The sequence below is a fragment of the Anser cygnoides genome, chromosome 15 (assembly GCF_040182565.1).
Source record: "Anser cygnoides isolate HZ-2024a breed goose chromosome 15, Taihu_goose_T2T_genome, whole genome shotgun sequence".
Lineage (NCBI taxonomy): Eukaryota > Metazoa > Chordata > Aves > Anseriformes > Anatidae > Anser > Anser cygnoides.
The window spans coordinates 10,397,265-10,419,651 of record NC_089887.1 but is presented as its reverse complement, the minus strand read 5'-3'; the positions used below and the strand labels follow the sequence as shown (position 1 = coordinate 10,419,651).

The 22,387-nt window shown below is 39.7% G+C and overlaps 1 protein-coding gene and 1 long non-coding RNA gene across 8 annotated transcripts in view; one reads left to right on the top strand and one right to left on the bottom strand.

Moving 5' to 3' along the window:
* CPPED1 (calcineurin like phosphoesterase domain containing 1) overlaps positions 1–22,387 on the top strand; it is a 143,176-nt gene that overhangs the window by 72,544 nt on the left and 48,245 nt on the right. For 3 of the 7 annotated variants that reach the window (XM_066977522.1, XM_066977519.1, XM_066977521.1), the window contains exon 4: positions 15,403–15,621. In XM_066977522.1, the coding sequence (XP_066833623.1) occupies positions 15,403–15,621 (219 nt within the window). Of the gene's footprint in view, positions 1–4,877; positions 5,088–6,775; positions 6,855–12,826; positions 12,847–15,402; positions 15,622–22,387 lie in introns of those variants that run through there. The other 4 variants (XM_048064144.2, XM_048064137.2, XM_066977520.1 and 1 more) reach the window with 4 other exon arrangements.
* On the bottom strand, positions 100–5,562 carry LOC106033439 (uncharacterized). The gene is made up of 3 exons (XR_001205336.3): positions 5,470–5,562; positions 3,070–3,123; positions 100–2,925 (listed from the first exon to the last, which is right to left on the bottom strand). It is a non-coding gene; the product is annotated as an uncharacterized lncRNA (long non-coding RNA).

Sequence of the window (22,387 nt, the reverse complement as noted above, 5' to 3'; positions counted from 1 at the left end):
AATAAAATGTCATTTATCAGCAAAGAAGGAGAAAGGAATCTGAGAGTCATGCATACAGATGCATGAGCTAAATACTGCTTCTTTTGCCAGATTTCTGCTTTTGCTTGTACATTAATGGAAAATCTGTTTGTTTAAAAATAAGGGAAGTCCAACAAGTCCAAATTTTGGATCTAGATGTGAATTACAAGCTCTTATATCTAGATTTTATTCTCAGACCAAGTCCAATAGTACGTACCTGAAGCCTGTAGTGCTCAGAAACATATATTGAATTGTATCTTCACATGTATTTATATATGTAATTTCCCCCTATTTGTGTCTGGACAGGTCTTGGTGATCACCAGGAATTATACACTACACACAATTCAACATGTATAGAGAGCATTTAAATGTTTAAACATCAGGAAGTGCTTAGGTAGTTCAGGATGAGGTGGCTGTCAACCACGACCTTTCCACATATTTTTGGAGAAGGGTACTTCCCTTACAGCCTTGATTTTGTTACTGAGCTCCAGGCCTTCTGTGCATTTTTTCTGTGTCTAGCAGTTTCAGTGCAGGCTTACAACCCAAAGTTCTATGGCTCTTCAGGAGCAAAAATCTAATGTGTCACAAGTATACACTAGTGCAAAGAATTACTCTAGTCTGGTGCTCATGTTCACTAGAATGGTGACTGGTCATGGCTGCTGAATTTGCTGGCACCACAGGTCTCAATTGCTCAGCGAAAGATGAAAGTATTGAGTGTATGTGAAAACGAAATCTCAGGATAGGGAAATCCAGAATCAGAGGCATCCTGAATAAAGTAGATCTCATGAATATTTGGCAGCACATAAAATGAATGAGACACTTCTTACAATCTTACAAAAACTACCTGGATCTAGACAGAACCTGTATCTGTGTCAGAAATGGGAATTCAGTGTGCAAAACAAATTGAGTTAAATAGTGTGTTTAACTCATTACATCAACTTTTATCTCTCTCATAGTTACAGTGACTCAAGGAATATATTACAGGTTTCTTGAACAAATGGAGCCTGCCCACACTAAATGAGTCAGATAAAAATCAATTACATTTTGGATTCTTAACTCTGGAAATAATCGATGCCATCATTGTTCTGTCCCTAGAAGTGAAATACTGGTCCTGGTCAACCAATCTTTTTAAGTTGGTTTGTGCAAAACATTTTAAGTATTTTTTTATCTTATTTTTTGGACCCTTTGAAAATGGATAAATATTTGGTATTGAGGCCAAATATTAATAGGGCCTTTTTAAATACCAATAAGCACTGTTTAATGACTCATTTATATTCATATGGAATGGGACCTTAAGTTTTATCATATTTTGTAATATTTGATGCTCTGACTGGTAAATTTATTTGTATTTCTGTAGTCTGGAGTCTTCTACTCTCAGCAGTGTAATGGGAGATAAAGACAGAATGGGCTAGTATAAGCTACTACTCAAAGTTTTCAGAGTTTAGAAATTTGTATCCATTAGCTGTTTGGGGGAGAAAAATGTGTGTCATATGCCAAACCTACCAAACTATAACACCTGCTAGGAATGCTGTACTATTGTTACAGCATTTATGCGAGCTGGAAGAAGAAAGAAATAGAAAACAGACTTGATACATTACATAATATGCTTTATTTCTTCAGCCTGTGTAAGTCCATATTGTCTCTAAACTAATACAATGGTGTGATACTCTTTATATCATCAGTTTTTATTAATTCCCCTTGCTTTCTCTAACTTATCCCTCAAGGACTGATATATATTAGCAAGCACTGAAAACAGATGTTGATAATTCTTTGTGTGTTGTTTACACCTCCAATTTTCATTGGATTCCCTGCATTCCAGATGGCACATAGTGATTCTATTAAATGTGTACGATTAAAATGGTTTACTTTCAAATCTGCATGTCTGTTTGTGCTTTGTAATTTTAATTCCAATGTCTTGACCAATCCCATTCTGTCCTTTTGACCTTTTGGATTCTTCCATTTTTGCAATTTGTTATCTTCTTGTCATTTGCCAAAAATAGAGAAAAGATTCCCTGCTTCAACCATTCCTCATATGATTTGTCATCAGCGATAGTAAATTTTAGAATTAATTACTTGTTTTATTGGTACATTCTTTAGGTCTCTCAAAGTGCATGTAATCATACTTAATTAGTTGTAGTAGGAAATGAAGTAGACTGTCTGCAACTGTTTTTTGTTTGTTTGGTTGGTTGGTTTTTTGTTGGGTTGGGTTGGGTTGGGTTGTTTTTTGTGTTTGTTTGTTTGTTTGTTTGTTTCAGAACTTCCAAGTTAAGAACTATTTGGATTGGCAGTATGATGTAATACGTACTAGAGTAATTCTTAGGAGATTTGGACTCCTCAGACCTGCCCTATTCTAATCAGTTTTTACAAAGCTAAACCTCATATAAACATTTCCTTTTTGCTGCTTCCATTTCTCGTTTTTGATCTATCTTATATTCAATATACTGCATGCTTTTACAGAATGGTATATTCTCCTGTGTATGTTCACAGTAACTTTTAAAAATTATTAAAACTGTACTCAATTTATACTCTACAAATAAGATCAGATACACAGTACTGTAAATTATTTATTCAGTGCCATTATATTCATGACACTTCATATAACAAATCAACTCCTATGACAAAATTCTGCTGCTTTATCTAGGTCTCATCTGGAGTAAGTCCATGAAAAACTATAATTAAACCAACATAGATTTGTAGTAACTTTAAATGACTTAGTCATAGTAAAATGAATATAGCACTTGGTCTATGATCCTGGCTTCAAAAATGTGTACTCCAAATTTGGCAGAGTGAAGGAGGCAGGAGAGAGCAGAAATTCCCCTCCTGCACATACATTCGCCATCCTCAGGTCTCACGTTTATATGCAAATGTTCCTTTATTTCTGCAGATGAAAACACTTCTGCACTCAGGCTGCAAAATCACAAGAAAATGTGTTTAAATTACAAAATGGAAATTTCTCATGGCATCCTCATTACAGTAGACAATACTCATGCAGATGTAATATCAGTGGATTCCATTTGAAGAGGAGGCAGTGTAGGCACACTGCATACTCACCATACTCATCACCTAGAAAGAGCTAAGCATCCTGAAGCTCATCCATGACCCATCCTGCAAAGAGATCAAATACAGTACTGACAACAGAATTGTAGAAGAGAGCCCCCTACACAGATGTAAAGGAAAAAAAAAAAAAAAAAAAAAAAAAAAAGAAAGAAAGAAAGAGAGAGAGAGAGAAAAAAAAAGAAAAAGAAAAAAAAGCTGTGAAATTACAGAGATTTAGATAAATCTAGAAGATCTTAAAGTCCATATGGCTGTAACCATCTACATCTGCACCAGGTCTGATTCACTTTTTCAGATGTGCATATCTTGATTTTAGAAAAATGGGTGTCTTTCACTGCACATCCAGGTTAAGAAAAAGGTAGCTCTGTGTGCTGATCAAAAGCATGTCCTTGTGCTGCAAAACTACAGTAGGCTGTCTTGCCAAAATAGTTATGTTCTCTCTACACTTTTTTGGCATGATCTTGATGGTATTTCACTTGCAAAATTCATCCTGAGTTTAGCTGAAGTCATGCAGCTTGGAAGATTATATTCTGCTATATGACTGTATGGCCCTATTAAGCAGACAAGTTGAAAATTGAAAAGAAACAGAAAAGGTCGAAAATCTCTTTGGATCATTCAATCAATTGCTCTTATTAGCCAGAGCTGTTCCAGCATTATACTGTGATCACCTACTACTATGATGGTGTTAGGATATTTACATAGGCTGCACCTGAGAGTGACAAGTGCACTTTAATATTTACTCGCTTAATGTACCAAATGCTGCCTCATGAAGAGGGGAATTGACATAAATGACTTAATAAAAAGACTTCCTCTGGAGCTTTGCATCTAATGATCATCAAGTAGTTTACAAGCAGGAATGAAAGTGGCATCAAAACGGTCTTCATTCAGGGATAATAATACCACCATTTTACAGATGGAAAAATAATCCAGATATAGGAATGTATTTTAGGCAATGACAGCAGCCTTATCCAGTGCTTCACTGCAGGTTTCATAGGACGAATGAAGAGGCACTCAGAGCCATGTCAAATGGTGAAGAATAATGGGACTGTGGCTGTCCTGCCAAGGAAATTACCATTGTGCGGCCTTTCATACAGTGCTGGGTCAAAAAGGGACTCCAGTACAGAAAAGATTAGGAGAACTTTGCCTCACAAGGGTTACCTCGTACTGTTACAGCCTGACCACGCAGCCTGCCCAGGGACATGGAGACTACATGGGCTGTGGCAGCTCACGCAATGGAGAGCAGGCACTGTACCTCTGCTGTTTTTGTGTAACCATTGGTGGAGATGTTGGTCTCTTTTCTCTGGTGACAAATGATAGGACAAGAGGCAATGGCCTCAAGTTGTGCTGGGGAGGTTTAGATTGGATGTCTGAAAGAATTTCTTGACAGAGAGTGTGGTTGGGTATTGGAATGGGTGCCCAGGGAGGCCCCATCCCAGTCCCCGGAGGTATTTAGGAGATGTGGGGACATGGCACTGAGGGACGTGGGGTTGTGGCAGACTTGCAGTGTTCGGTGGTGGTTGGACCTGATGATCCTAAGGCTCTTTTCCAACCTAAACGATTCATTGTGCGACTTTGTGAGTAAAATCGAGGCAAAGGCAGTGCAAGCTGGAAAACATCCCTTCACGGTGCAGAGGAAGACTGCCAGCTCTTCCAGATGACGTTGGCTCTCCTCACTTGACACGTTAGGAAACACTTGAAGAAAATCCTGCAGCGTTTTACCGACTTTTACTCCTTCGGGTGTACGTGTGTCCTCGCTTCTGCTTCACTTTAGCTCCCCCCTCCCGGGGCCGCCCCCCGCAGCCGCCCCCCTCAGCCGGGCCGGCCTCCCCCGCGCCCAGGCGCCTCCCCGGCGGAGGCGGTGCCGCCCCCTCGGCGGCCCGGGGCCCGGTGGCTGCCGGCGGCGGTTCCTCTCGGCATGGCGGCCACGGGGGACGCGTTCCGGAGGGCCCGGGGCAGGGCCCTGTCCGCCTTCCGCCACGGTACGCCGAACTTCGGCGCGGGGCGGCGGGCGGGAGGTAGGGAAGGGGGGGGACGGGCATGGGCAGCCCGCACCGGGCCGGGATCCCCGCGGTTGTAGCAGGGAGCGGGGCCGGGCCGGGGCCTTCCCTGGGCCTGGGCCTGGGCCTTTCCCCCCCGCCGGAGCCCTGCACCGGGGCCGGCAAGGTGCGGCTAATGCTGAGCTCCGCAACTTGTGAGGCTGTTGGTGCCGGCGCTGTGCTCCCGGGGGCCTGCAGCCGTGTGGGTGACCCAGCTCGTGGCACCCGCCCGGGCAGTGTCCCTGCAGGTGTCCCTGTGGAGCTCAGCAGGGCCCCGGCTGCCTCAGGGTGGTGCAGCCCCTCGCAAGGTGGAGGGCAGCTGCGGCTCCTTTCCTGCGGCTTCCACCTGAGACCACCTCACCTGGGCAGCGACCGCGCTCGCCTCCTCCCAAGTGAAGGAAGTTGGAGGCTTCGGCTGCTCCTGGGGGCACACCAGCACCGAGCATGCTCTTGTGTCACACCTCTTTGTAAAAGGCTCCAAGGATGGGGAGCCTGTGCTTTTCCTAGGTCTCAGGCACCTGGCGAGCTTTAGCAGTCGCTTCGTGTTGCCACACATGGAAGGTATTCTCTTGCAGTGTACCTGTTTATAAATTACAAGTTGTATTGGTTTGGCGAGGTGGGCAGGGCTATTCAGTCCCAGTGATTCTGCCGTATTTTCTTGGGTATCATTTGGAAATATTTGGCTTTGCTTGTTGCCAAATAAAGAGAAATCACCAACTCTGAGCATGTGAAGTATATGTATACAGTCATCCTGGCAATCTATTAATTGCAGATGGTCTGGTTGGTTTGGAACAGAATGCCAAGCATTTGCTGAGGGGACAGATGGCAGACAAGCCATCTAGTTACATCAACTGTATAGGGAAATCGTAATAAAAGGAGTGTTCAAGGCAGTGTAAAAATTTCTGGCAAAAGTTGTATCGAGTGCTTCTTGAAAATTGCCTTAAATGTGGACAAAAATGTGATTTGGTTACCTGTTTTCCAGGTTTGTTTCATTCTCCTGAAGTGTCCTTGTTTGGTGTTCTGTAAATAAATATTAATTAAGGCTTTTCTCAGTGACTGCTCCCTTTTAATGTTGTTTAGAATGTGTAGCCCAGCTACCGTCTCTAAGTACAATGTCTCTATATTAATGTTTTACTTAGCTCTCTTCTAAGAGTCTAAAGTTCAATGCAATGTTTTAATGACTAAATGATTGGGAAAAAGAAAAAAAAAGACTCAAAGGCTAACAAAACTGAGGCAAAGTTTCTTGCAGTTTAAAATGTAAATCAATTGCCTCCTTTTTTTTTTTTTCCCTCTGGCTTTAGAGTTCTTTCATCCTACAGACATAATTACTTCTGTCAAGCAGTTAGCTACACAAAATATTTACCAGTACTGTTATGGTTTGGCACAGTTAATTTCCTTTTTTCTTACTAGCCTTTCTGCAAAATCATGCTTCCACACCCTATCCCCCAGTAGTCATTTGTTCAGTCTGCTTTCACATGATGTGGAGGTTATACCTCTAACCTGTGCTGATCTACTCTTGATATGTGAGTTGTGTGAACCAGAAGCTCAAAGTTCTAAAGGTCTAAAATATCCATGTAACTGATGGAGCGTAGTAGCAAACACCACATAAATTCCCTACTTTATTGGAAGGGGACCTCTGTATGTTTTGGCTTTTTTTAATACATTCTCTGTCTGTCTTATCCATGCTTCAGATGTCCACTACCTTTGTTAGTGTTTTAGTGACTACACACAGGACTGTATGTTTAGGTAAGTTCTGTCGTTTTCCCCACCACCTCTCCCAAAATCTCTAATGCTATAGCATGCCATGCAAAGAATTTCTGGGAAAGTATGTACAGCACTTTTTCAAATAACTGTACAAGCAACAGTACCATCAGCTGTTGTCAGGTTGATTTATTTTTTCCTCAAGTGGAGGAAATAGTCCTGTTTGTGTTTCTTGCAGGGTGTCTGGTATGTGTGAGAAAATAGTTGTGAGAGCAGGGAGACTGCGTGGTGCAGGAGGGAGCATCCTTAGTGCCCCAGGTGCTTGGCTAAATTCTTGGATAGGTCACACAGAGATGAGTTAGGATCAGATCTGGTGAGAAAAATGAAGTCACCACAAATGTAAAATTAAAAAAATAAGTAATATCAAATTATTAAAAAAAAATGAATAATCCTAAATCCACAGCCTAACTACGTGTTTGAGAATCTGCTAGTTTTGTCTGATGGTTCCAAAACCTTGATCTGCAAGAGGCAGGTAACCAGAGTTGTGTATTCATGTGCTCAGTCCCGCCAGTGATGGTTTCTACCTCTGTCATGTTGCTGTCACTCAACTTTTGCAGACTAAGTTTATTCAGCTGGTCCTCATATTTTTTATTTTGTCCTGTTCTTTATTCTGTTCCTAACTATGCTGTTTAGCCGTTATTGTCTATTGAGGTAACACCTTTGTAGTACTTGCTAGAGCTTTGATTGTTTCTATGAAGTTTGTGTTTGGTTGGTTTTCCCCTGCGTGCGCTGCTGTGCACTTTTCTGCACTGAAGTTCATTAGCTTTCTTGAACAGTGACTCTGAGTAATGAAGTCTTTCCTCAGTTCTTCACAACCAGGCCTTGCTTGCATTTAGCCAACTAGCTTGGTGCTAGCAAACCTCACTTCCTTGCTATTCAGTTGCCCCTACAGATGGTTTTGAATATATTGAACAGTATAGATGCCAGTACAGATTCACTTGGGAGCTGTGCAACTTGGCCCCTTTCTTTTTTCTGACCTGTTATTTATGTCTGAGAACCTTCATTGATGGCAGCTGGGCTCCTGTAAGAGCCTTGGGTAAGGAGCTGTGTCAGACACCTGTTGGAAATTCAAGTAGACACTATCAAGTGGATTTCCCTTGTCCACCTAAAAGCTGTTGATGACTTTCTGAAGAATCAGTACATGCAGAAATTGTTTTTGTTACAGTTTCTATTAGCATTGCTGATCAGTAGGCACCAGACTGCTCGGTGCTCTGTTAAGTGTAGAAGTGATACTGGCCATCTTCCTGCTTCTCTGTACAAAAGCAGTTTTAAGAAAGAAGTAACACTCCGTGCGTTGGATGGTTGTGGGTTTTTTGTTTGTTTGTTTTTTTCTTCCTTCAGTTACTTTCAAATTCTGTGGGTGCCATCTAATCCGAGTGGTTTGTTGGTATTCACGTCTATTTGTTGAATCATTTGCTGGTATTTGAGCCTGGTCTGATGCCCCATCTGTAAGGAAGGGTTCTGGCCTCAGATCTTCACAGGTTCTTCCACAGTGAACAAGGGTATGAAAACGTACGTTGTTTTTCTGTTCCATCTTTATCTTTGGGTGCATCTTGCATGTCTGGAGCATCTGTTAGTCTTAGTGAATGTCTGCAGCTTACCTGCTCACACTGCTTCCAAACAGGGCTTTATTAGATTTTGGATTTATGCTCTTTATAGTTGTTCTTCATTCTTTTAAATTGATTTCTTGGACTACCAGTGTATAAACCTGGAAACCTATAAAAGTTAACCTTTTAGTATATAAAATCTTTCCTGATTTCCTTATTTTGGATGCTTCAGCTTTTTTAAGAGTGCTTTCCTGTTCTTACCACCCTCCTTATGGCTGTTATGTTGTTCAGTTGGGCTGGATTCTTTCGGGCTTTTCTCAAGTCCTTCTCAGTAAATGCTGTGCATATGGTCTGAGCCTCTGGGATAGTGTCTTTGAATAGTTTCCATGCTGTCCTCAAGGATTTTTGCTCTTTTTAAAAGCTTCATAATTACATATAATTCCCCTTCCTTTGAAATTAAATACAACTGCAGTTGATTTCTTATATTTTTTCTTGCTTTCACATGAATGTTGGATCTTTGCACATTATGATTACCATTCTAGAACTCAACAGCAATATTTTTGATCAGGGTTTTACACTGATCAGAACAAGTCAAGAACTGCTTCCCAGCTAGCATACTCCATTCCCAGTACTGCCTCCAAGTCTCATAGAATTAGGCATTTTTTTTCACGTGGGCTTTAAGCAACTTTCAGTGACTTCACCTTGTCATTATGCAAGCCACCCCCCTTCACACCTACAGTCATGGGCTGTAGAAGTTTCTCTATTTTCTGCAATGGGTTTACATGCTGAATTTGGGGGTGGGCATAAAGGCATGACTAGCGTTTAGCATTTCATAGCCCTCAATACAAATAAACTGTACTGGAGGGGGTATTTCCTACCTTGATATTTTATCTTAGTTTATTTTATCTTAGTTTTTAGATAGTTTATCTTTAAAAAATAGTAGCATTGTTTAAATTATTTGAGAAACTATTCTGTCAGTTAGTGTTTCTTACTGACAGCTCTGTAGTTTAAGCTTACAGTACATCATTTCTACAGCAATTACTCCTTTAGGGAGTTTTATTTTCTCCGCTAAAATGTATTTTGATACCCATTTTGAAGATTTTTCTTTTTGCTGATACATAAAGTCATGTCTCCCATAGTAGGTTACGTTGGTCATTCAGCAGAACCCCCTGTCATGTCTTTGGTAGTCTCTAAGGTACACCTGGAAAACACAGCTGAAAGGAATGAATGCTTCATTAGATTGAAATCTTCTGTGTTTGAACATACAGAAAGTAATGCCAGTATCTTTTGAAACCGTAATTACTGATAATGTTTTAATAGCAAACAAGGAATTATTAAAGATTTAGTGCATGTACTTTATTGGTTTTTAAGCTGCTCCAGGAGTGAAAACAGCTGTTTGCAGGAATTAAATTGACTTAAAGGTGAACTGAAATTTTTGCCTTGTGTGTTGTTTGTGATACACAAATGCGGCATTCATTTAAAAAAAATTGCTTTTTTAGAAAACCAAAGTTATGCTTCTTGTCCAATCTTATGTCCATGATTTGTTTTTAGGTATTTTATAGGCAGACAGCTAAAAGCAGGGAAGCATGTACATTCTGTTGCTATTTCATATTTAAAAGCAGACAGAAGAGGGACTTGGGCCATCTTTATCTTTCAAAAAAAAATGCTATAGAAGTTATTAAATGCTTTTGGTTTGCTTTTTGTCTTTGGTTAGCAATATGAGTCATGGAAAAAATCTACCTTTCAGTTGTTTCAGTGATCTTTCAGAGAAGCAAAGTCAAGTCCCCTGGCAAACCCAGCATCAGAATAAGGGTACTTTTCATATTTATTTCTGCCCATATTGTACTGAGCAAGCGTGTCCACGTCCTTTCTCCTCTGATAGTGCAATGTCCACTGAGAGACTGCAGCCAAGAGTAGCTTCTCATAACTGCTTTGTTTCCGTGAAATGCTGTAGAGTGTAGAGATAAAACCAAAGCAACCTCAAAGCCAGAGCTTGTTGTGTTGACAGTCCCACCAGTGCCACTGGAAGTGCCACCAGTGCTACGGGGCTGTTGCAGGCCTGCTTGCAGTGCTCTGTATGACATCTCTAATGGTCTCCTCGGCCTTTGTAGTCTGAGGAGAAATTAGAATAAAAAGGGAAGAAATAAAGGCACGTGACAATAATAGCTATTGTACCCTAGAAATGGTGAGGTTTGACTTAAATCCCACCTAGGTCACTGAAGTCTTCTTGTGTGTGATCACAACGCACCACCCAGGTTTTCTCCTGCGTATGCTGCCAACTGCTCTGGCCCTTCACAGAATTAATCCTTAGATAAAATTAGAAGCTGGCACCATTTTTCAGTCCGTGCTACTTAAAATACATTGCATTGATCCTCTCTCCGTACTTTGGCGTGCATGGGAGCAGAGTAAGAGTGGGAAGCTCTCGAAACTGAGGCATAGCAACATGTTCGGAAGTTGGACTTCTCCCGTGGCAATCGGATGTACAGCTCTTAAGGAGGCCTGCGAACAAAACAGATTTGGAATAGGAGCTTTGTGGGGCTCTGTCGGAGCAGCTCTGCAGACCTTATTTGTCCTTCAGAAATGGAAGCCCTATGTACATCACTTGTCTGAGAAATCTGCTGACTTCTGTCTGGCATTTGTGGATTTTGATTGCTGTGGTAGTTTCAAAAAGTCATAAATGACCTCTGTGCCAGTAGTGATAAAGAACCAATTTTCAGGTGTTCTCAGCTCTGTTCAGTTTTGCGATGCAAGGGAAAAGGCAAAAAAAAATATTTACTAATTGAGTCTGTCTTCTATTGCTTTACCTTTGTCTAATGCAACTATGTAGCTTATTTAAAGGCTTGAAAAATGGACCCCCCATGGATTTGAAAATTGAACCTCCTAGCCAGAAGGATGCCTTTGATGTCATCCACATAAAAGCCATCACTTGCTCCATTTGAAGGGAAGATAGCAACTGCACACGCTCTTTAATTGGAACCTTACAGAGAAACATCGAGGACCTGGATCATGACTGGATGATCACTGCAAAAACAGCTGTTTGTAACTAACCTTCTGCCAGACTTCGGCATTCCCCTGGCATACCAACAGGGTGGTTTGTCTGAGCACTCTTGTGATCCACTGCATAGTCCAACAAACAGGTCCAAGCAGCCTTCTGTTGTGCCTCTCTTACCACATGAGCAGCTGAGGGTCATTTGCGTGGCTTATGTACACCTGCTCTGCTGGAGGTGCTGACAAGCAGCTGGTGAGGGAGAAGCAGGGCATGAAGATTTGCTAATAACTGTCTGAACACAGATTGAAATCCATCAATAAATCATGTAATTGACAGGCAGAAGACTTCTGGATCCAGCCACAGTAGTGGATGATGTTTTTCTATTCTGTTCCTCAGTGCTACGCTCTTACCATGTTGGTCTGTTGTAAGAGCACTTGTGCAGGAGTGCTCCTGGGGTTTTAAGCCAAATCAGCCAAGTTGCACCAGTAGCAACAACTTAGTTTAACTGGACTGATGTTTTGCCTTGCGCTGATGCAGAGAAACCTGTGTGAACTGCTCTGCAAGCTGCAGTAAGGGCAGTTAAGAGTTATTTCCTGGAGGAGCTAGTTCCAACTGGGGCTTCAGGCTTGGTGCACATGCAAATCTGCACCAGTGCTGCTGTACCAGTACAACTCTCTTCACAATATTCTGCTTTTAATCGTAGTACTTGATAGTAACTGGAACATAGTGCTTTATAGTAACTGAAACATGTTCCCGATAAACAAAAACTTAAAGTGGGTGTCCCTGTATTCTTTTGTTTGCATACATTCTTCAGTGTTTTTTATGTGGGGATGAAAGTCAGTAACTATTAAACTTAATTGGTAAGTGCCACATGATAAATGATAAGCTAATGCAACCTGGTTTAAATACTGCTAGGATTTTTTTAGTTAGGTTTCTAGCAATCAAATAGTAAGAAAAAGGTAGATAAAATTTATTCAACCTCACTGTTATTTTGTAACTATTTAATAAATTGTGTAATACTAAAAAAAGAACTTTCAACTAAATTTGACTAAGACCAGTTAATTAAACTAACATTTTAAGTAAATGTTATTTATGTAGACCTGATTCCTGTGTCTCTCCTGTTGTCCCAACTTTGTTTTCTAAATTTGATTCCTTTTTGTCTTTTTTTCTTTCCCACAGGAGACTGTGGCGTATATTACCTCTGCATCAATTTCAGTTTTTCTCTTTTCACCCCCTATCTCTTTCCTTTTCTCCCCACTCTTCTTCACCTCCACCTCTGCATCTTCTGCTTCTCCTTTCTTCTGCCACTTCTTGGTTCTGTCTGTGTGCTGAACTTCTCTTTACAAATTCATCTTATCAGTCTCTCTCTCCCTCTGCCTCACATGACCGTCACCCACCCACTCAAACCAGAGCATCTGTGCACAAGCTTGGAAACATTCAGGTACCTAAAACCTAGAGAGCTACTCTGTTGGCATAGATGTAAGGCAGGGGAAAAGAACGCCATGAAATGAGAATAGCCCCTGCTCTGGCCTTGCAGAGAGTTTAGCTCCAGCTCTGCAGCCTCCCTGACAGCACGCTCTCCGCTTGCCAGGCTCCCCTCTGCCCAGGCAGTGTACATGAACCTCCTCGGTACGCGGGACCAGGTCCAACCCTGCTGCCTGGCTGCCACAGCTGTGCAGCCGCCTTCACCACCACACCACCCCACGGCTTGAGCAGGGGAAGCATGGTGCATCCATCAGTGAAACCCAGTCCTTTAAAACAAAGATTAACTTTTCTAAGTGGTTCCTGTGAAGATAGATGTCTCTCCGTTGGCTTGGGTAACTATTGTAGGAATTACTGGCTTCAGGTTAATCAGTGCAAAATAAGTCAATTATGCTTAGCATCCGTGATCAGCGCTGGCTCCCAAGTTACTGGAAAAGGGACAGGTGCTAAGGATCCCACCACATTGCTCAAAGACTAAAGCTTTTTTTCCCCGAGCATCAGTTTAGTGAGTGTGAGGTTGTTGCACTCCTCCATAACAAGCTCCCATTTCAGACTTTCTCTTTTCAGCCTTGCTTTGTATAGGTCATAAAGGATTTCTGATGCAAGCCTCCTTAACTCGTTTCTTTATAACTTTCTGCTTAGAAAAACTATGAGGTTGATTTCTCTGCCCAAACAATGCCTTTGATACAGCACGTAAGCTGATTTTTATGGCAGTCATATTTTTCATTTTCCATGCAAGACACACACAATAAAAACCTAAATTACTTCATGTCATTCAGCTGGTTCCATAAGGCTTCTATTGAAAACTCATGGATGGATGGATCATCTCACTTCTCCGAATAAGTTATGTAATTGGAAGAGTTCATTTCAGAATTAAAAGCTAATAAATGGCTCAGAGTTCTATCTATAAAATGTGATTATTATTTAGAACAAGGCAATGCTAGCGTGAATTAACAAACAATGTTAATGGATGATAAGTAATTTTGTTTAGAAATTAAAGGTTACATTAACCAAAATGTAGAAGTTTGCATTTGGCAAAATGACCTGATGCCATAGCAACAGATGACAATTACAAGCAGCTGTGGGGACTTGCCCACATTCCTTCTTAGCCACCCCAGTCCTTTTATATCCATGGTGCAGATGAATTATAACCCCTGCTTTCCAACCTTCCTTGAAAAAAAACATACCCCTCTTCTTAGAAAGTAAGAAGGTCCAGTACTAGGCCACTTGGAAGAAAACAAGAAGTGAATCCATGCGGTAGACATGTTACTTGCTTATGTGCTGCTAGTGGGGGATAAATCTAGAACTGCTTCAAACTGTACGTCAGATCAGGCGAACACAATTTGGGAATGCACTTATCTATTGTATTTTAATTTGAAATAATTTGCTGTATCATTTTTTACATTCAACTGTAGATTGATATAGTCACAGACTTTCTGATGGTTGAAATGCTGTAAAAAAAAAACAAGGCAATAAAACTAAATGTTTTAAACAAAATAGGAGTTAGACATGCTCGTAACAAGCATAGAAGTGAGAAAGCCAGACCCAGCTGTCCAAACTGAAGTTTTCAGGTCACAAATGAATGTCTTTAGACAGCTAGAGAAACCCCAGTGTACTTGTGTTTGTGCTTTAATTCAGAATTGAGATGTAAGTCTAGGGAACATGATACCAATTTTTGTTTTTAATCAGTAGCAAGCTATAGCTTTAGTTTCTCAGTGTGAGATTTCTTTTTCGTAACGTGCTTACAGGCAGTCTTATGTATCACACTTCTTTTGTGCTACTTGGTATTGGAGTATCAAAGAAACAAGTATACAAGAAGATTGTAGCAGTACAAATTCTGTAGTATAATCCATCTGCACTCACTCTACCAATGGAAATTTGTTTTGTTTTGTTTTGAGTTCCCACCTTTTTATCATAGTTCTTGGAAGCTATTGTGGCAGTTCCAAATTAGGTTTTCCATTACTGCTGCCAATTCTGATGTTGCTGGGATTTGTGTTTGCTGACCTTGGTTCTGTTTGGTGGCATTAGCCCTAACTCCAGAAAGTGTATTGCAAACAGCATTTAACTCAATAATAATTTAAGGACAAGTCTAGTGGAGCCATAAAATGTGGAATGTGTTGTGTGTGTTTTAAGTTGTTAATTAAAGGAGCAATAATTGGAGTATTAAAAGAATCTACTGAAATGTAATGTTACACACTTGTGCTCTGTTGTAGTCTTGCAATTTCCAGCACTATTTGCGAAATTCTTCACATACTTTTCCTCTAATCAGTCTGCAATTACCATGTGGTATAATTAGATTAATGTACTTCAATTTATTGCAGCTACGCCTTACAGGAAAATTTTGCAATTCTGCCTTTATATTTGTCCTATATGAATGACTACAGAGTTCTATACTTTCATGAAAGTGGACTCAACTTATTTAAGTGAAGAGCAATCAATTTAATGAGGCATAGAACTTTTCATTCTCTCTAAAAGTTTCTCTAGTACTTCACTTTTTTTTTTCCTGTGTTTTTAGATGATGAGTATGAATGGAAGGGACCTTTCTACTTCATCCAAGGAGCAGATCCTCAGTTTGGACTGATAAAAGCTTGGGCAGTTGGAGACACTAACAACGGAGATGATGAATGGAAAGAAGAAATCAAGTTAACAGAGCAAGCAGTGCAGGCCGTTAACAAACTAAACCCTAAACCCAAGTTCTTTGTGCTGTGCGGAGACCTTATCCATGGAATGCCAGGTAAGGCAATTAAAAGTATAACAACTCCATTTTCTTTATATTTCAGATAGGCAACAAGGCTAATTCCCTTGACTTCACAATATTCTTTCATAGCATTTGGTATCCTACTGTTTTGGTGTTCAGAAAAAACAGAATGTTTTTAGATGATTCCTGAGATGTATCGAGCATTTAAATTCTTAAAATGCTAAAAGTCAGCAAATTCAAGTTGTAGCATTCTGTCCTGTTGCTGTAGAAAGCAGTGATCAGTGTCTGTGTGTGTATGACCATAGGAAGAACAAGAGTGTCTAGAAAGGTGCGTTATAAAATTGGACAGTCATAACTTTAAAACAGACTCATAATATTGGCCATTTTAAGATAAATACTCTTACTGGAAGTGAATAAAAAAGTCATCTTACCAGTTGGCAAGTGGTCTCAAAAGCAGATCTAAACAAAGAGTCTTTGATTTCTTAGCCCTGATAACAAACAGAGCTGCAGACAGCCTTAGCAGTGCAGCTGACAGCACAACAATCCAACAAGAGAGCTTGCAAATTGAGTCCTGCATACTTTGCTCTACCTGAGGTGGTGCTTCCTGGCCCTTGTTTGCCCAGCAAGGTTTGAGTGCATTAGACACCTTTCACTAATTCATTCAGTGTCTCGCAAAGTGGATTTTAAAACCTTAGCTGCTTGACAAGACAAATTGAATGACATTGTTATTTATAAGCTACAACTGTCTTTTTTTCCAGAATACAATTTTAGTGATAGAGCAGAAAAGTATAAAAAAACAGGAGAATTTAAGCTTGCTAGGTTCTATTGCGTAAAACCTCAGCAGCTTGATCATAATGTGAAGTCTGCTGTTACACTGTTTTACTGATTTATCTTTTTCCATTAATTTTGGAAGCATACAGGTTTAGCCCAGAATTATAAGCTAATCTCTTCCTAAGAAGCATCTAACCTTCTCATAGCAAAGGTTTAATAAGTATTTCGATTAGGACGTAATTTATGGAAGAGTTCCACATGTGTTGCTTTCAGCATCCCTTGAAAGGGAAGGAAAGAAACTCAGAATAAACAATAGGTGTTCTGCATCCTGTCAAGAAGGGTATTTCACACAGAGATTTAAATAATCAAGAAACCTAATCTAATTTCAGTTTACCTTGATATTTCCAAACTGCTCATAAAACAATGCAGAGTTCTGTCTGATACCTTTGTCTACCTTTGTCTATTTTGATTTTATCAACATTATTCTAAGGCCTATGCTGTTGATAGAGAACGAGTGCTAATTATAGACAGCCAGCAGTCTTCTGATTTCTGCTAGGTGCTGGATCGCTGGATAAAATAAATGAGTGTTGTGTGCTGCAAGTTTGTTTTCTCTTAGAAATGGATCTTTCGTTATCCCTTCTACCAGTGTATGTCTTGGACTTGTATAATATTTTAAATAGAAACCTATCGAGTGCAGCAAAACATTATCATCCATTCATTTTACTAGCAAACATGTAAAAGAAATCAAATAGGTTGTACTGCTGAGATCACTTGTGGTGTATGATGTATGTGCTGTGCATTGTATAAATATTTGAAGCTACCTACTGCAATTTCCAAGCAATTGCAAGAAAGAGCAGTTATTAACTTGCTTGAGCTCCTGTATTTTATTTAATTCGCCTAGTAAGTTCTTGTTGATTTAAATTATATTCTTTAACACTTTATAAGCCTGTGTTACCACATCATTAAGGAAATAGTAGGAAATATACTGCTGAAAGGAATTTTAGTCTTCAGCTGAAACAATTTACTGTCTTGTTTCATTGCTTCTTTCGTATTTATACAAATGACTTTGTGTTGTGAGTTGGTAAACATATAAATACAACTTTACAGCCAGCCATTTGTCTTTCTGTCCAAACTGATGAGAGCCAGAGATAGAAGCCTGAGATAGAAGCAAATCATTCTTCTTTGCAGAGATACCTGGGGATTAGCACACTGATCAGTTGCCCCAAAGGGCAGAGAGACGTGTGTGATACAGCAGGGGGGATAGAAATGCTGAGTCAGAAAAAAATATTTCATAGAAGGTAAATCGGAATCTGTGTCTTTTAAAGGAATTTGAAACAAAGTAGTTTAAACTGCATGCATGTCTATTTTGGAAGTGAAATAACAGGTTTTTCAAAGGATTTTGTCCTACCTTTTTCTCTCAGTCTCTGGAATAGAAACTCCTTCAAAACACAAAAAAGGTTAAATAAAAACTCTAAGAATATATATTTTAAAGCGAGACAACCCATACCCTGTTTTAACAGTGTTTTATCAAGATACATATTAGCAGTTTCTTTGGTGGGGTTTGTTAATAGCTGTTACTGCATGAGACATTGCAAGACAACAGCATTAAGAAGCCAAGTTGTTGGCTTTATAAGAACTTATTTGCTGCATATTCTTTATCAAATGGAAATCCCCTGATGTTAAAAATGAAACCTTTTCGGGTTCCTTGCAGTGATAGTTTCTGGAAAACTTGGAAATACTGCAGTCACTTTTTCTGTTTTTCTGCCACATTCCATGTTAAGCTCTGGGGGTCAAGGTGACTCACAGAGGAACGAGTTCCTAAATTTCTTCTCTTAGAGGGAACATGTTTGAAACTCTAGTATATTTCTGCACCAGTTCTAGCTCAGTTTTAAAGCAAAAATAATAATATAGAGCCGTTATATTCTATTATCAAATGGCACAAGTCTCTTTCTGCTAATTCTGATACAAATACTGTGCTTGGGATTTCATACCTTACAAATACATTCTCTTTTAGCAATTCTAACTTACAACCACAAAGAAATAAAAAGTTAAGTCAGTAACTGATTAAACTTCTAGAAAATTTTAGAAAGAGTTCAATTTTAAAATTATAATAAGAATATTGAAATTTGCCAACACTTTCAGCATCTTTTATTTAAAAAAAATCAAAATTTTAAGTCTTTCTGCAGTAGTACATTAATGAGTAAGAGAAAACAGGTAATCTAAGATTTGTTATAGCCAATAGCTTTTCAGGTAGCATGAATGCATAATTGATTGCATGCAAGACCAGAATGGAAGACCAGTACTTGCATTTCTTTTCCTCAAGGAACTTAAACATTCTGACTGCATGTTTGTAGTGGTATGGTACTGCCGTCATTTCATGCTTCTCCACAGAGCAGTCTCTCAAAGAATAATTGCTGTGCCAATTCCATTATCATGTTAGTTCAATAGAAGGAAGGATTAAAAAATCTTTTTTTCAGTAGGAAAAATTAAAAATTATATAAGACAAGACTTTGATTTAATTTTAACAGTTGTGAATTTGGCTTATCTTATTTAATATCTCAGATTACCTTGTAAATCACTTGTGTATATCAGCTATATTAAAACTATATTAAAATCAGGGTTAATGAAAGTGTATCATAGTTACTGTTGCAGCATGGTTACAGTCAGGTGAGGTTAAGCTTATTGTATGATCCACTGGCTGATGTCTATCAGGTTCTTTGGATAACATTACTTTATAATCAGTGCCTGACAATAAAAAAGGACAAAAAAAACCCACACACATTCCTCTCTTAATGTGTTTTATCATGAAGAGCTCAATTTAAGGTTTGTCATGACTGTTTTAAAGCACACACTCTAGCTATTAAGCTGAAGCAAGGTTGAAGCCTTTTGCAAAGGAACTCCAAGAAATCTCAGAATTCCAGCAGCTCGAAGTGATGAGCAGAATCCTGATCAGCTGGGAAGCAATCAGGCACAGCACTTGGAATCCATTACAGATGTCATTAGAGCAATGAAGTAATCAGCACCAGTATCTTGGTATTTAGCTGCTGATTAAAAGTAGTTTGTACTCTGAATATTATTTTCAAAAGTTTTTCTTGATTACATAATCAAGAATAGGATATCTATTTGTGGTAACGCTAATATTGTGGTATATAATCAAGAATTTTAAGCAATACCTTATAGTGCAACTTTGTTACTAAAAACGGTTTCTGTGAACTTGATACTTACACCTAGACACATCATGATAATGAGAGACTTGCTTCTAAAAACATTTGTGTGCATTAAGTTAGTATACCATAACTTACTACGGCAAAAATAGTAATCTGCAAAATATTATTGATTGGGTAATGTGTTTATTTCACTGCATTTTTGTAGCACTCTGGCAACTTCTTTCTTTTTTTTCCTTTTTTTTTTTTGCCGTATCAAGTTTGAACTTTGTTTTGGTTTATGACAGCTTCCCATGTCCTTCCATCAACCAACACCCCTTGAGCACCACAGTGCAGCAAGGTTCTCCACCCACCTAGACTGCAACATCCTAACTCCACAGCCTTTGGAAGATAAAAAGTGCCTTGCAGTGACATCAGCCAACTCTCTGCATTCTGGGATGCTTCCCATCAAGTCCCACAGACTTGCTTGGGTTGAAATTTTTCAAGAAATACATGATTGTATCCTCTTGCACTACAGATAGTTCCTTTGCTTCTGTAAGTCTAGGCCCAAAGGCTTGGGAGAACATTTCAGTAAGGACTGAGACAAAAAGAGCATTGAGCACCTGTCACTAATCACTGCCTCACTCAGCAGTGGTTCTACATTTTGTTTGTTATTTTATTGCTAAAGTAGCAGCAGAAACTCTTGTTGCCCACCACGTCCCTTGCTAGTTTCAACTCTTGTGGAGCTTTTGTTTTCCCAACGTGAGCCCTGCATGCCCAGGCAGTTTGTCTTTGTTCTTCCTTTCAAGCTTATCTTTGCTTCAGTCTCCTTTTTATGTCCTTTTTACATCAACGCTCAAAGAGTTCCCCATTTAGCCAAGTCATTCTCCTGACAATCTACGCTTTTTTTTTTTCCCCTCAGTATAAGGATGGGCAATTCTTGTTAGGAGGAGGTTTCTTTGAAGACCTGTCAACTCACTCAAACTCTTGCCTTTCAGAGCTACCTCCCACAGGATCCCATCTACCAATTCCCCAAATAACACAAAGTCTTCTCTCCTGAAGCTCCAGATCTGCTGTCTGCCTGCTTTACTCCCCTCAGGATTATGAACTCCACTCTGATGGCTGCTGCAGCCAAGGCTGCCAGGGATTAACACGCTCCCTAGCACCTCCTGTGTTTGTGAGTAGCTGGGCTGGAAGAGTGGGCCCTGGTTGGCCCACAGATTTGCATCTGTGTTAAGAAGTTGTCCAGGCTCCCTCCTGGATTGCTGTCAGCAGGTACTGGGGAGGTTCGTCTCCCTTAAGAGTCAGGGTTCGTGATCTGGAGACTTCCTCAAGTTGCTTATAGAAGACTTAATCTGTTTATTCACCCCTATTGTCTCTAGCAAAATCCCACTCTTAAGGGCTGACCTCTCCTCTGATCGTGAACCACAGGCTCAACAAACCCAGTGTCTGGTCATGGAATACCCCCCTCCTTACATGGAGGGCAACCCCCTCCCACCTTCTTTCTTACCCTTCTTCCCTGTTTCATTTAATATGCAGCATTGTGCTTTCTTTAGCATTCCATACCTTTAGTCTGGAGCAGCGCTCAGGAACCAGCTTCTGCATTTCAACATCTTTCGTTACAGCAGCAGAGAATTCAGCTGTTTGCAAGGTCACCCCACTGCAGCCATGGAGAAATGCTCACTTCTGAAGCTGAGAATGACAGCTCTTTTTATGTGGCTGAATTCCCTTGGAGGAATTTATTTAAACTGCATTTTTGTAATGATGCTATTGCTATTAGTGGCATGATAGACATCAGTTCTATCCAGAAAAGTCTTTTATGTGATGTAGCTTTAGACCAGGTGTTTAATTATTTTTCATTAATTGCTCTGCTTACAAGGGTGAAAGAACAAGTAAGACAGCAAGTCTCCTGCGAACTTTACTTAGCTCTGAGTGTAGTAAAACGTAGCTGTTTAGAGACTAAAGGAAACGAGACTTGTCTAATAATGTGTATAATCAAAAAAAACTGATAGAACTTAAGCTTGATCTGTTAGCAGTGTTATAATGGATCAGTGAGCAAGCAATGCTTATGCTTGCAGTTTTAGATTAATTTGTATGTATATGTTAATTAGAAGAAATCAAAATTACTAGAATTGAGTATCATGGCACTCAAAGTACAGTGTGAATACCCGTACTAATTCCTCCAAGTGAAGGTGTAATCTCTAATATACATTTTTCCTGCCCATGTCTCCATGTGCTAAACAATCCACCACAAGCCTTTTCAGTCAAGTAAGCCCAAGCAGTAAGATGTTTCAGTTTTTTTCCTCTACCTTTGTTTTATATTAATAAATGATTTAATTAAAGGCTTTCAAACTGTTCTTTCTGACACATTTCTGAAACAAATGTGGTTCTGGTGGAGCAACCTTCAGCTTTTGCTGAGCGGACACAGCATTTGGCAGGAACAGCCATGCATGTTGTGCTCTACTTCAGAATTCCTTCGTTTTGCTGAGAGGTGGGAAGGAGGAAAACTTGGATCTGCTATTACAAAGGTCTTTTCTCTAAAGAATACATCTATTCCATTTTTATATCCCTTTGAAAAAAAATCAATCTAGACAGCTGTGTAAACGATGGCAGGAGACTAAGCCATTGTATTTGAAGTAGACTGAATTCCAATACAAGAATTATGTTGTCTCTGTTCTTCTGACATGCCTAGTGAATTAATTATGATGGCACTTCTTCATTTTTAATTAATCTGCCTATATTTCCATTTCTCTCATTAGTTTCAGAAGCAATTGTCCATCTTTCTTTCTAGTTCGATCACGTCAAGATAAGCAATTTTGCCTGTTTATGCTTTCTTACTCATTCCCAGTGTCTGATGTTGTGGGGCTTTTTTGCACAGATTTTTATTC